At 38.0% G+C, this 13,216-nt stretch overlaps 1 protein-coding gene across 3 annotated transcripts in view; it reads left to right on the forward strand.

Moving 5' to 3' along the window:
* Window positions 1-873: 873 nt before the first annotated feature.
* Window positions 874-13,216, forward strand: part of LOC149259601 (Thioredoxin superfamily protein) — a 197,490-nt gene continuing 185,147 nt past the window's right edge. For 2 of the 3 annotated variants that reach the window (XM_089418811.1, XM_089418818.1), the window contains exons 1-2: window positions 877-1,168; window positions 1,292-1,336. In XM_089418811.1, coding sequence (XP_089274937.1) covers window positions 1,004-1,168; window positions 1,292-1,336 — 210 coding nt within the window. In that variant the 5' untranslated portion in view covers window positions 877-1,003. Of the gene's footprint in view, window positions 1,169-1,291; window positions 1,337-13,216 lie in introns of all 3 variants that reach the window. The other variant, XM_089418821.1, reaches the window with a different exon arrangement.

Below are 13,216 nucleotides of genomic sequence, written 5' to 3' on the forward strand. Positions count from 1 at the left end.
TTCACTGTGAGTTTTCTTCCGAGAACCATCATCTCTTTTTGAAATAAGAACCTGGAAAAAAGACAAACTACATTGATTTCACATTCCATAATAAATTTTCTAAAACTAGATTGATTATTAAAAAACCTAAATTCAAATATATATTATTAATAAAACTAATAAATAAATGTAAAATTTTAAAATAAAAAATACTTCATATAAAGTAAATTATTATTATAATTTAAACCTCCTACAGCCACTCATTAAAAAAATACATTTCAAAATAAAAACTATTTTTAAAATAAAAAAGATATCCATGTTCACAATATTTTCCCATAAAAAATATATATTTCAAAATAAAAACTATTTTTAAAATAAAAAAGATTTCCATGTTAGTAATAGTTTCCCTTGAGCATAGATTTAAAAAAAGAATCGAACAAGTTAAAAAATAAAATAAAATTTCAATATATTTGTTTCTCACCTATTGATTGCAAATTAAAAGAAAGCTACAAGTGCGCAAACCACACAAAATTACGCCACAGTTTATCTTTATATGTTTTAAAGGTTTTTATTTTTTATTCCTTTGTAGAGATTTATCGGAGTACCACAAATTTGAATTGTGTTTTTGAGATTTTTTAAATCTGTGAAGAAAGAAAAGGAAAAATTAAAATTATTTTCACGTTTATGAAGTTAAAAATAACTTATAAAACCGATTGCTGTTTCAATTTATTTAATATATTGAGCTTTTTTTTTTCGTTGTGAAACTTCACAATATATACAATAAAATCAAATTTTAAACCATAAACAACCAACAAACCATAAGAGATTTTTTAAAACTAAATTCCTACCAAAACTTATAATATTTAAACAACGCTCAAAATTAATATTATACACACCAAAGCGTAGGGATCTGGTTGAAACATTGGACAGAGTATCTGAAAACGCTCGTGTTGACGACGTATAAAAGGCTCCATTCAGTTGTTTGGGACCTTAGCTTCGGTTCAATCCACATTCACTGTTAACAATGTCGGAGGAACAACAGCAACAACACTTATTCCCATGGTTAAATGTGCTAGTTACAGAACCCTTCTATGCATTTCATGGCCTCACTTTCTTCTCTTATTTTGTCATTCGTCAATCGACAGCAGAGTTTCTCTCAGAGGGCTTCTCTCATCATCTCATTCGTCGGGTAAGAAACAATTAATTCACAATTCCATTTGTCTTCATAATGTGGATTTCATCGGGATTTAGCAGACAAATGTACAAAGAATAACACAACTCTCTTGCCCGTTATATATATTCTGTCTTGCAGGAAATTCAAACTCTCTTGACGTTCGGAGTATTGGTGGCAATAAAGGTTGGTTTTATTATCCTCTCATGCATCTCTGGCAATAGAGTTTTCAGTGAATAATTAGATATCGACATTAACTACCTTGACATTACCTATGATGGCCTGGGATAAGGGCCACTCAAACCGCTCCCCTTATCCGGCGAGCTCTCTGATCCAAAACCTGCGAATAATTCGACGAAAATCAGACTTCCTTCATAGTCTGCGTTTAATCCATGGAAGAACTCTGCCCCTGGGTTTTGCTGCATTACGAAACGACCAGAAATTTAAAATCTGGAAAAATTCGTGGATCAGACAGAACTTTGTCTGTAGTGTTTGGTCAGATTCAGATATAGCGTGTCATAAATGGGGCGATTGGAGTGCCCCAAAAAAAGCGGCCATGATTTTGTTCTGAACCCCAAAAAATTAAATGTAATCCGTGTCGCCCAGGTGAGGACAGGGGACAACAGAATTGACCCAAGTAATCAAGCTCCATTATGGGAGAAACATGAAAACTAGGCTGTCTTTGAAAACCAAAAGCATAACAACCAGACAGAATCCACTGAAGGTGTAAGCCAGGAATTGAAAACGGAGAAACCAAACGAGTAAAACCTATGATGTATTGCTTGTTGCCTTTGGGAGTAGGTTGTCAAAATCTGTAAGCTATAACTTTTAACAGAGGTGAACTAAGTTGATGGACTCGTACAAAGGGTAGAACAGAGGTAGAGAGACTTAACAATGGAGTGGAACCCTCTTCTCCTTATGCTTATGAATGTATATACATTCATGACTGACGCTTCGGTGCCCAACCCATTGCTTCAGTTACAAATCAGTTATGAGAGGAATGGAGAAGACCAACCGACATCTTGTCATCTGTCAGCTGGAAGAAGGGACATGTGCTGCCATGTTGATGGCGATTTCATACGTATCTACTGACTCATCATAATGCCATTTGACATGTATGCTAAATCATCAAATGCCGTGTGAGAGACATATGATGATCAATCCTTGTCGAACGATGCATGATTCAACTGAGACGGGGTCGATTGGGGAATCAACTTTGATCCAACCTAGATGTCGTTTGAGGATTATGGGAGCTGATTTGATGACAGTGAAGTTTTGGATTGGATCAAAGCTTCTTCTTGAATTGGCAATGGTCTCCATTGCTTCCTTATGTAGATGAGGAAACTTGCACACCAATTCAATGATTGAATATTACTTACCTTGTGTTGGAAGTTGTCCTACTTTGTTTACTGAAATAGGGGAACTGATTGCATCCTACTGTGGCGAATTGATACGCAACAATAAAGTCTAGTTCAAGAGGCTCTCGGAAATCTAGGTGGATGTCAAGAGGTTCCTTAGGTTGCAAGTCAATTTGTTCAAGTGGTGGTGGAAAACAGAGTTGATGCAAAGCCACATTGAAAATTGAATGTAAACCTAGGTATGGTGGAACATTGAGCCTAAAAGCATCTGCCCTAGTTCTCTCAAGTATTGTGCGAGGACCATATCTCAAAGGCTTCAACTTCCTCTATGAGCTATTGCTTCTTTCTTTTTGTAGATGCAAACAGACTTGATCCCGTTTGGAATGAAAGAGGAACATGATGCTTATTGTATCGAACTTGGCTTTTATTTTGGACTTTTGTAACATCTCTTCAGCTTGCCTCTAGATCTCACAAATCTTATCCTTGAACTTGAGAGCTTTGTCAATTTCTTGTTGTTCATGGTTTGAGTTGGTCAAACTTTATAAGTTGACAGGTATTAAGGGCTGAAATCCAAAACAGACTTGAAATGAACTCTTGCCCACTAAATTGTCTTTCCCATTGAATTGTGTTGAGTTTGATTGTATATATGTTGTATGTATCTCTCATCCCATGTTTATCAATGCTCGAGGTTGTACATTTGAAGCGATTGTGCCACCATTAGATTGACAACCCTGGGCTATCCATTTTTTTGATGAAGGAACACAGTTAACATGGATAACTCTGTGTTGAGTTGTTGCTAGTGTCTTACAGAAGATGGTGACAAATTTGGAGTCACAGTCAGTGATGATCGTAGTTGGCAGATCATAGTGTTTCCATACACATTCTAAGAAAAGCTGTGCCAACTATTGGGCAATTGCATTGTTTTTGCAAGGTATGAGGATAGCCATTTTTGAGAATCGGCCACCACAAGGGTTGCATCATGATGGTGCTCGATGACAGGATATCTAGTTAAGTAATTCACGGAGATAGATTCCCATGGTCAAAATGGAATAGGAAAGGGTGTGTACATACGACAAACCATGTTGACAATTTGGTGGATTGGTGATGGCACAAACCACACACAACTTGAACTAAGTAAAAGGACACGATCCCTAGGGGTGACATGCCTATAACCCACATGTTGAACATGGACATGTGTTTGGCACATGTTCTAAACATAGGAATCATGCCCTAGTTGTGCCCTACTTGTTTGATTATAAAACACAGTTTTCAGGACTATTTACTTTCGGTTGTATGGAAAGTGCTCTTATGGTCTCTCATTATGCAAGTGAAGGGTAAAATTGAGATTTGAAGGGATTCCAAGTGTCTGGTAAATGTTTTGTTTTCTAAAAGGATTGGATCTTTATGTCTATAGTTCATTTTTTTGTATTTTGTAATTGGTGATATTTCTAATACATATAAATATTTTGAACACACTCTCTCTAACACATATACATAAGCAGAACATGTCCTGTTTCTGAGGTCAATGTGCCTTGTGTCGAACACATATACATAAGCAGAACATGTCCTGTTTCTGAGGTCAATGTGCCTTCTGTCGAATATATATATATATATATATATATATATATATATATCGTGTGCTGTTTCTGTTAATTTTAGGTATGTTCTATGCTAAGAGCATTTTATTTCAATTTTAGCTCCATATATTTTCTAGATTAGCAATCACATCAGCATTAAAGTAATCTGCAGATAGAACATAAACATAAATCGCAGAAGACAAGCCAAGACAAGAGGACACAAGATGTGGCGCCAGCCAAGGACAAACCCCAATGTGGGAAACCCTTGATCAACTCTTCTTTTATATTCTTCAATAGTTCAGCAGAGAAAGAGAGAGAGATAGTACATTTACAGCAGAACTCAACACTTTGACTTTCTATATCTATATGAGATCAGTTGAAGACATGTTGCTTCAACTGATTCTCCAAGGTGACTCCTTCACCTATCATAGTGCTGCATCTTGTCCTCTTGCTGCACCATGCTGCACTTATCATGACCATGCTATGCACTTCATGTTGCTGCTCCTGTCACTGAGCTGCTCCAATCATTGAGCTGCTCTTTATCACTGATCTGCACTCAATGACTTCTATGCTGCACTCAACATACAACATCCATCATCACTTTGCTGCCCCATCATGCTGCAACCATGACCATGCTGCATTCTTGTTACAACATCATACCATGTTCCTGAGCTGCATCATACTGTTCCACTGCTTGAGTACACAACTTGCTGTTCTCCATCATCATGCTGCACACATCACAATCTTTGATGCTGTCATGATGACTGGTTAGGGCACTTCTTGGTTGTGGCTTAGGGATCCAAACTTTAAACAGCAACCTCTAGTTCCTCCTTATTGCAGATTCTATTGCCTCTCAAGAATAACTTTAACTTGCCCAAACAGTCCTTAAATAGGCCACGCTGTCACCTACAGCAATGTGGCATTATGACACTTGTTTAGATGACTGTAATAGGTCTCTTAGAGCTGCGTATAAGATCTTCTAGTTGCGGAATAAGGGCTGCACGTAACAGTAGCTCTAAGACCTTTCCTTGACAGTGTTTAGGAGGAGCTTCTTCAGGCAGCATATAGGTCTTCCTTTGACTGCGTATAAATCTTCTTCAGGATGGCGGATTAGGGCTCCTCAACAGCGGATAGATGAGGTCTCTTTTGACTGCGTTTAGCCCTCCTTTGTGCAGCGTATTCAACTGCAGATATAGGGCTGTATAAAGACCTTCTTTTGCTGCGTAATAGGACCTGTGGTAGGGCTCCTTCCAACTGCGGCTATGCCTCTTTTGTGACTGCGGATAACGAGTCTCTTTCTTGCTGCGTATAGGGTCAATAGACAGCAGATTCAGGCCTTCATTTAGGGACTATATTAGCCCTCCTTTCATCTGCGGATTGAGCCTCTTGAGACAGCGTATAGGGGATCATCCTTACTGCGGCTAGGGCATCATCTACTTAACCCAGCGTACTCTTAGTGTCTCTCTCCTTCACCGAAAACCCAAAGACGTGGAGAGGAGGAGATCACATGAAGAGTGTGTCTCCCAAATGACTTCAAGTCCTCTCCTATTTATACTAAAACGTAGATGATGAATAGACATGACTATTGGGCTTCTGAGCCTACACAAGTTGCTGGCCGACTTGACAATTTGTCTTATAACACAAATAAATTCATAATTCCACGAATACTTGTCGGAATCGGATGATCTTTAGATCAATCCTACATCTCTCGATGAGAGGGATCCAAGAAAAATATCAGCTGCCATAAATATGATGACCCACATGGAGTTTGGCCCTAGTTGCCAATTTTAACAGTTTCTGAGGTTAATGTGTCTTGTGTTGAACACTTGTATTTCCATGTCCTTGTGTCTTGTAATTTAGAACAATGTATTTATTGCTATCCGACTTGAGGGAAAGCTAATACAAGTACTTCTGTAGTACTATAAGAGTCTTACATATTCTAGAGTGGCACACTCTCTTCTTGTGGAGTGCATCCTAGATAAGTTTATGTTGGTGTTTATATTGAGGTACACAGTGTTCCTTGAACTTGTAAAGCAAGTTGTCCTTAATGTCTTCTTCATACAATTGAATGCAATTAATGGTGTCATGACTGTGCATACATGGCATTGTAAGTAGTGAAATGACTGGAGGTTGACTAACACAATCGATTATGGCATTGACATTGCCTTTCCTATACTTAATTACCAGCTAGAATTGCTATAGGACCTAGGTAACTAATCCTTGTTAGATTTGTTGTCATCGCAACTAAGTCTATAAAAGAGCAATTTGTAGAGGCTTGTGCATTGTATGAATGATTGTTTCTTTGCCTAGAATTTAATGTCTCCAAAGTGGGCCGTTGTCTTGTTGTAGAGTGTATCCTAGATAAGCTTATGTTGATGCTTACTTTGAGGTACACAAAATTGCTTGAGCTTGTAAAGCAAGCTGTCCTTCAAATGGTAGTTGATAAGTTGATAACTATGCACTGACCTGTTGGGAGTTGTTGATATATTGATGAAAAATTAGTGCCTTCTTCCTACAATTGAGGCCAATCAATGGTGTTATGACTGTACGTACTTGGCACTATAAGGAGTGAAGTGATTGGAGGTTGACTGAGGCAATCAAGTTGTGGTATTGGCATTGCCTTTTCTGTGCTTAATTACCAACTGGAATTACTGTAGGTAGCTAATCCACTTCTATTGTCTTATCATTTGCAATTGAGTCTATAAAGGAGCAATTTGTAGACGCCTATGCACTTTATGAACGATTGTTTTTTTGCCTAGAATTTAGTGACTCCATTGTTTAAGTGCTTGCAGAATGGCATACAGTTCTCATTTATAAGTTGATACTCATGAATGGTATCACCGAAAATTTCAAAAAGGAATGCTACAAGTGACCAGCTTGAGTGATTGTAATGCCCATTGCCCATTGCATAGCTTGAAGGGTCAGTTTCTATTTAAAATGGTATATGTAAATCAAGTAGAATGGGCATTGGAACTATGCAAAGCTTGTTGTTGTGCTACTATCCATTTGAATGCTATCTTTCTACCTCCTTGTATCAGTTGATTCATTGACCAAGCAATGTGATTGAATCCTTGCATAAATTTGCAATAAAAATTTGCTAAGCCAAGGAAACTCCTTAGGTCATGATTGTTAGCTTAGGTAGATTTTTAGGGATGCCGAGGTTTAATCATCAACAATAGGAATTTCTAAGCATGGTTGATCATCTTTCTATCTTGTTTCGATTGTTAGCTTAGTAGATGTTTAGGAATGCCATACCATTGATTGTTGATATTGATAGTCACCTTTTGTGTTCAAGACTAGTAACTGCCATGTCTATCACATAAGTATCGTTTCCCGAATAATACATTAGCTATTGAAAGTGTCGTTACATCACAAAGCATTTCATCCTTAAAAGGATTGATAAAGTGGGCAAGATTGTACGATTGGGTGATTTCGTAAGGGATGTGGAGTTGTAACGAGACCCAATTTCCTCACAATGTCTTTAGAGACCATTCTTTTGACTACCATTGCCCATAATTAGACGTAATGGGTTACCTTTCACCCATATTTGTGTGTTGAATAATTTTTCTCTTTCCTTTTCATCGACCACCATCGAGTTAGTGAGGGTTATTGAAGATGCTAGCAAAATCAAAGCTTTTGGATATGAGTCCATGATAGCTTTAACTCTTTCACTAGTTTGATGTGATTCTGAATCATTTTTTTAGAAGTAGACATTTCTGCCAAGAATGTCTTTTGAGCATTGCATTTTGATGGACCATACCAAGCTAAACTATTGTAATCACACCATTTCATTAATGAGGTTTGTTTATACACTTTCCTTGAAATTAACTTATTGAAAGGCTTCTTTTTGCTATCTCCTTTCTATTGATTAGTTTGCTAAGTAGATTGTTTTGTTTTGTCAAAGCCAACAACCTATTAAGGTTTCTTGTTGAAAGGTCAACTAATTGGCTTGGTTAAGAATCGTCTTTTCCCTTTTGAATTTCATCTACAACTGATAGTCTAATGAAAGGATTTTGTACGAGTAAGAAACTCCATTTGTTGTTGGATATAAAGAGTTAAACCACTGATATACTTCAAAACAAGTAACTTTTCTTCCTCCCTAATTCCAAGTCAAGCCATTAGTTGGTGAAATTTGTTAGTATAATTTTTTATATTTTGATTTTGCCATTTCCTTGATTGCTACTTGTTATCACAGAATCTAGCATCTTTGTGCAAAGCCTTTCACAAGGTGTTAAGACTAGTGGAACATGGAAGTGTCACCACTATTACCCAGCAACAACTTCCCTCTCTCTAGTGAAGGACAGATCCTACACAAGAGAGGCATTGTCACTTAAGCAACATGTTAAATTTTAGGTATGTTCTATGCTTAGAGCAAGTTATTTCAATTTCATAGTTAGCTCAATATCTTTTCCAGATTAGCAATCACATTAGTATTAAAGTACACTGCAGATAGAACATAAACATAAATCGCAGAAGACAAGCCAAGACAAGAGGACACAAGATGTGGCGCTAGCCAGGGACAAACCCCATTGTGGGGAAACCCTTGATCAATTCTTCTTATATGTTCTTCAATAGTTCAACAGAGAGAGAGAGATAGTACGTTTACAACAGAAGTCAACACTTTGACTTATCTAGATAAGAGCATAGATCATCTCTAAGAAGATGATACATGAGATTAGTTGAAGACATGCTGCTTCAACTGATTCTCCAAGGTGACTCCTTCACCTATCATTTGTTGCATTTCGTCATCATGCTGCACCTCACTGTGCTGCACCATGCTACACGCATCATCACTATGCTGCATCTCATCATGCTTCATTAATCATGACTGTACCCATCACTGTACTGCATTATGTGCCATTGCTGCACCATGTTGCCATACTGACCTATGTGCTAGCTGCATCTTGCTTGCTTGTTGTCCCTAGCATGCTTCTTGTCCTTTGCATGCTTGCTAGCTGTCCCTTGCATGCTAGCTGTAACATTGCATGCTTAGTGTATTTGCTGCTAAGTACCATACAACTGTCCCAATGTTAGTGTTGTCCCTTGCATGCTGCTCTCCTTCGGAGACAGATGTTCTCGCTGTTCCGACAATTTCGGCAATTTCGAATGTTCTTGGTAGTTCCGGCAGTTCCGACAATTTCGGCTATTCCTGACAGTTTCAACAGTTCTGGCAGTTCCAACTTTTCCTGGTAGTTTTAGCTTCTGCCCTCTGCGTCAGCTTTCCTGGCAGTTCCGACTTTTTCGGCAGTTTCGGCAATTCCAGGTATTCCCGGCAGTTCCGACAATTCCGGCTATTCCCGGTAGTTCCGAAAGTTCCGACTTTTCCCGGTAGTTTCGGCAGTTCCGGCTTTTCCGGCAATTCCGGCAATTTCGGCTATTCCCAGCAGTTCCCGTAGTTCTGGCAATTCTGGCTATTCCCGGCAGTTCCCGGCAGTTCTGGCAGTTCCGGCTTTTCCGGCGTTTCCGAAGTTTCCGGCTATTCCTGGCAGTTTTGGCAGTTCCTATAGTTTCGGCAATTCCCAGCAATTCCGGCTTTTGCCCTCTGGATTAGGGCAGCGTTATCCCTTATGATCTCTCCTACTAAAACCCAAAGACAAGTAGAGAGGAAGAGATCCCAAGTGTGTTGAAATGACTTGAAGGCCACCTCTATTTATACTAAAACGTTGAGCACAAGTGGGGTTTATTTGATTGCTGGCCGACCTTGACGAATTGTTCCATAACACAAATAAATTCATATCTCCATGAATACTTATCAGAATCGGAGATCTTTCGATCAATCCTACACCTCTCGATGAGAGGGATCCAAGAAAAATATCAGCTTCCATTAATAAGATGACCCACATGGAGTTTGGCCCTAGTTGCCAATTTTAACACAACTTCTTCTCTCTAGTGAAGGACAAATCCTACAGAAGGGAGGCTTCCCTAGTAGCTTCATGGGTTCCCAAGGTAAGAGGAAATCAAGTCTAAGGACAGCTATCTAACTACTCACGATACCGCCACTAAGATATAATATTCAAGGTAAGGACAAGGTGGTTTATTAGTGCAATATCTAGATTTGAGTGGATGAGGTTCTAGGACAATTTAGAAGGCTCATTATGTCAATTTATGAGGCAAGATGTTTCCGAAACACTACAAACATAGAAAATACTATTAGCTATTGCAAAATTTGAAAGAAAATGATAAATTACAGCAGCAAAACAAGCTATGGGCCTATGGCAGCAGCAAAATTCAGCCCTTCAGACAAATAATAAACAAATAAAAATAGGGTTTAGATGGTGGATAAAATCACGGTTTATGTTTATTACTTTATTCCAGATCTGATTTTAATTCCTAGCATTTTTTATACCTAGAAAAACATTTCTGCAATTATTAAATGTAAAACACTAGAATTTTTAACAAAAAATTAAATGGCTGAAGCACACATGCAGGAAATCTTTCAGATAGCAAATAACCCTCCAATTACTCTTCATTTTTATTATTTGAATAATGAGGACTCCCTTTACAGGAAAAATGGCCCATAGAGAAAATACTGTAAAATTTACAGCATTTTAGAGCCTGGCTTATCATCCCATGAGAAAACTCCATCTGCTCCTTCGCTGGTTTCTGTTGATTTGTGCAGCCACTACAGAAACTCACATGTGCGGCCTCGCACTTTCCCAGTTGTCACAGGTAGGCTGTGTGCTATCTCGCTTGCATGTGCAACATGAATTTCTCCTTGGCGTCACGTGTGTTTCCCTTGTGCAAACCCTTTGCTCATGCAGCCTCTCTGAAGCTGAAACTCACTCACATGTGCAATTCTCTGCAAATCTGGTGCTCAGAAAATTGATATGGTCCTAGCCTTCTCTCAGTGTTCCTTCTTTGTATTTTTCTTCACTGCTACAACACTTTCTTGCTCTTCAACCCTGAGTATCACACTCTTTCTTGTGTCTTTCTCCTCTCCTTAGCCTTGCTTTTATAATTTCTCATTGAGCTAAATTCCTAACCTTAATCTCCAAAGTGATGGATGGCTAGGATCAAATCCTAACCCACTTGACATAAATGGTTGAGATTAAAACAAATTCAGTAAAGCAAATAACCCTCCAATTACTCTTCACTTTTCTTATCTGAATAATGAGGGCTCCCTTATAGGGAAAATGGCCCACAAACAAAATAATGAAAAATTTACAGCAATTTAGAACTTGGCTTATCAATCACTGAGAAAACTCGATCTACGCATTTGCTGACTTCTCTCCATTTGTGTGGCTCTCCAGAAACTCACATGCACAGCCTCACACTCTCCTAGCCGACACACGTGCGGCTCACACACTGTCTCTCTTGTACGTGCAGCTTGCGTGTTATCTCTCTCGCACACGCAGCCTAAATTTCTCATTGTCACATGTGTAGCTTCCCTGCGCAAAACCCGCGCTCATGCAGCATCTTTGAAACTGAAACTCACTCACATGTGCGGCTCTCTACAAATCTGGCGCTCAAAAAATTAGCATGGTTCAGTGTCCACTCAATCTTCCTTCTCTGAATTTTTATCCACTGTTGCAACACTTCCTTTCTCTTCAGCCTTGAGTAACTCTTTCTTTGTTTGTCTCCTTTTCTTAGCCTTGCTTTTATAATTTCTTATTGAGCTAAATCCCTAACCTTAATCTCCAGAGTGACGGATGGCTAGGATTAAATCCTAACACGCTTGAAATCAACAATTGAAATTAAAACAAATTCACTAAAGTAAATCATTTACTTTTCCTTAGCTTCTTTAGATCAATAACCAACATAATTAATTATATGCTTTTCCTAAGTTAGACTTAGGCTAAATTACAAAAGTAACTTAATAAATTGAGCAACTATGCTAAGGAGACTTTGGATGAGTCCTGCATGCTTGACATCTAGCTAGTGTAGAGGTACTTGTCCACTGCTACAATCATCAACATTTTAAAGTTTAAACATACAACAATTGCATAAACTTTAAATGCATATGACAGCCCACAAAACCTAGATGTCCAGTCCTAATTGGGCTAAAATAAAATCAGCAAATGCAGTTTAGGGTTTAATATGATTAACAAGTCAAACACATGCATAAATACTAAAATATCCTAGTCTTTTATGGCTGAAAATGAAGGTATTACTGTTATAAACCCTAATTTTACCCTAAAAAAGTAAAATAAAAGTAAAATTTTTGATTTTATGATTTATTATTGGGAGAAGATTAGTGCCTACTTATTTTTTTTGGGGCATATGGGATCTAGGGTGATAGCTAGGGCTGTCCACTACTAACCCTAGAAGATCTATTTAGTACCTTACAAAATTCAACAAATGCAAGGGAAGACTCCAATAGAAATTCTCCTAGGGTTTTTTTTGAAGGGAATTATCTAAGAAGAAACCAAGAGAATGCACCCTCTCCATTAGAAAATGCATTTACACTAAAAAATCGTCCATAAACAAATCCAACAAAATTAAAGAGACCACTTACTCATAAAATTAAGATCATCCATAAACCCTAGCCATGAAAATCCATAGAAGTTGCTAGATCATCCATAAACTATCTCCACAAGAAGTCACTCTATTCACCCTTCCATAGTCTATTACATAAAAGAGAGGAAACATGACAAGCAGTGATATATCTCCACAAGTAGTAATGATTTACATGAGAGGAGTGCTTCTCTTATTTATATGAGAAATCTAGCACTTCGTCATCCAGTAAAAGGCCTAAAAACAAAAAATAATGCCTTTATCTCTTACAAACCCTAGAGATAAGGCAACAACTCATAAAATATCCATGATATAAAAGTGGATGAGTTTCATGATCCCCAATGGTGCCTCATAAATGAAGAATAATGCCTAAAATATCAAGTTGTCCTCATAAAAGTATGTGCGGAGTTCACACGTGTGGCATAAATGCTCTCTAGAAGTCGACAACTCACTTGAAGTGGCAAGTAAGGGCTCCAAAAATGAAATGTTTCCCCCAAAAGTCACAATGTCTCATTTCCTAGGTCAAATCAAGCTCCAAAAGGTGTGACATCATCCAAGAGAGAGACATCTAAAACTGAATGCTTATATGCTGGTATTTTTAGAACTGCCAGGTTACAATTGAGCCAATGTACTTGCACACCACTTATGTCTTCAAACACAGGTAAATATTTTTCTGA

Source organism: Pinus tabuliformis, chromosome 6 (assembly GCF_031772625.1).
Source record: "Pinus tabuliformis cultivar Carrire ecotype Pingquan chromosome 6, CPIR1, whole genome shotgun sequence".
Lineage (NCBI taxonomy): Eukaryota > Viridiplantae > Streptophyta > Pinopsida > Pinales > Pinaceae > Pinus > Pinus tabuliformis.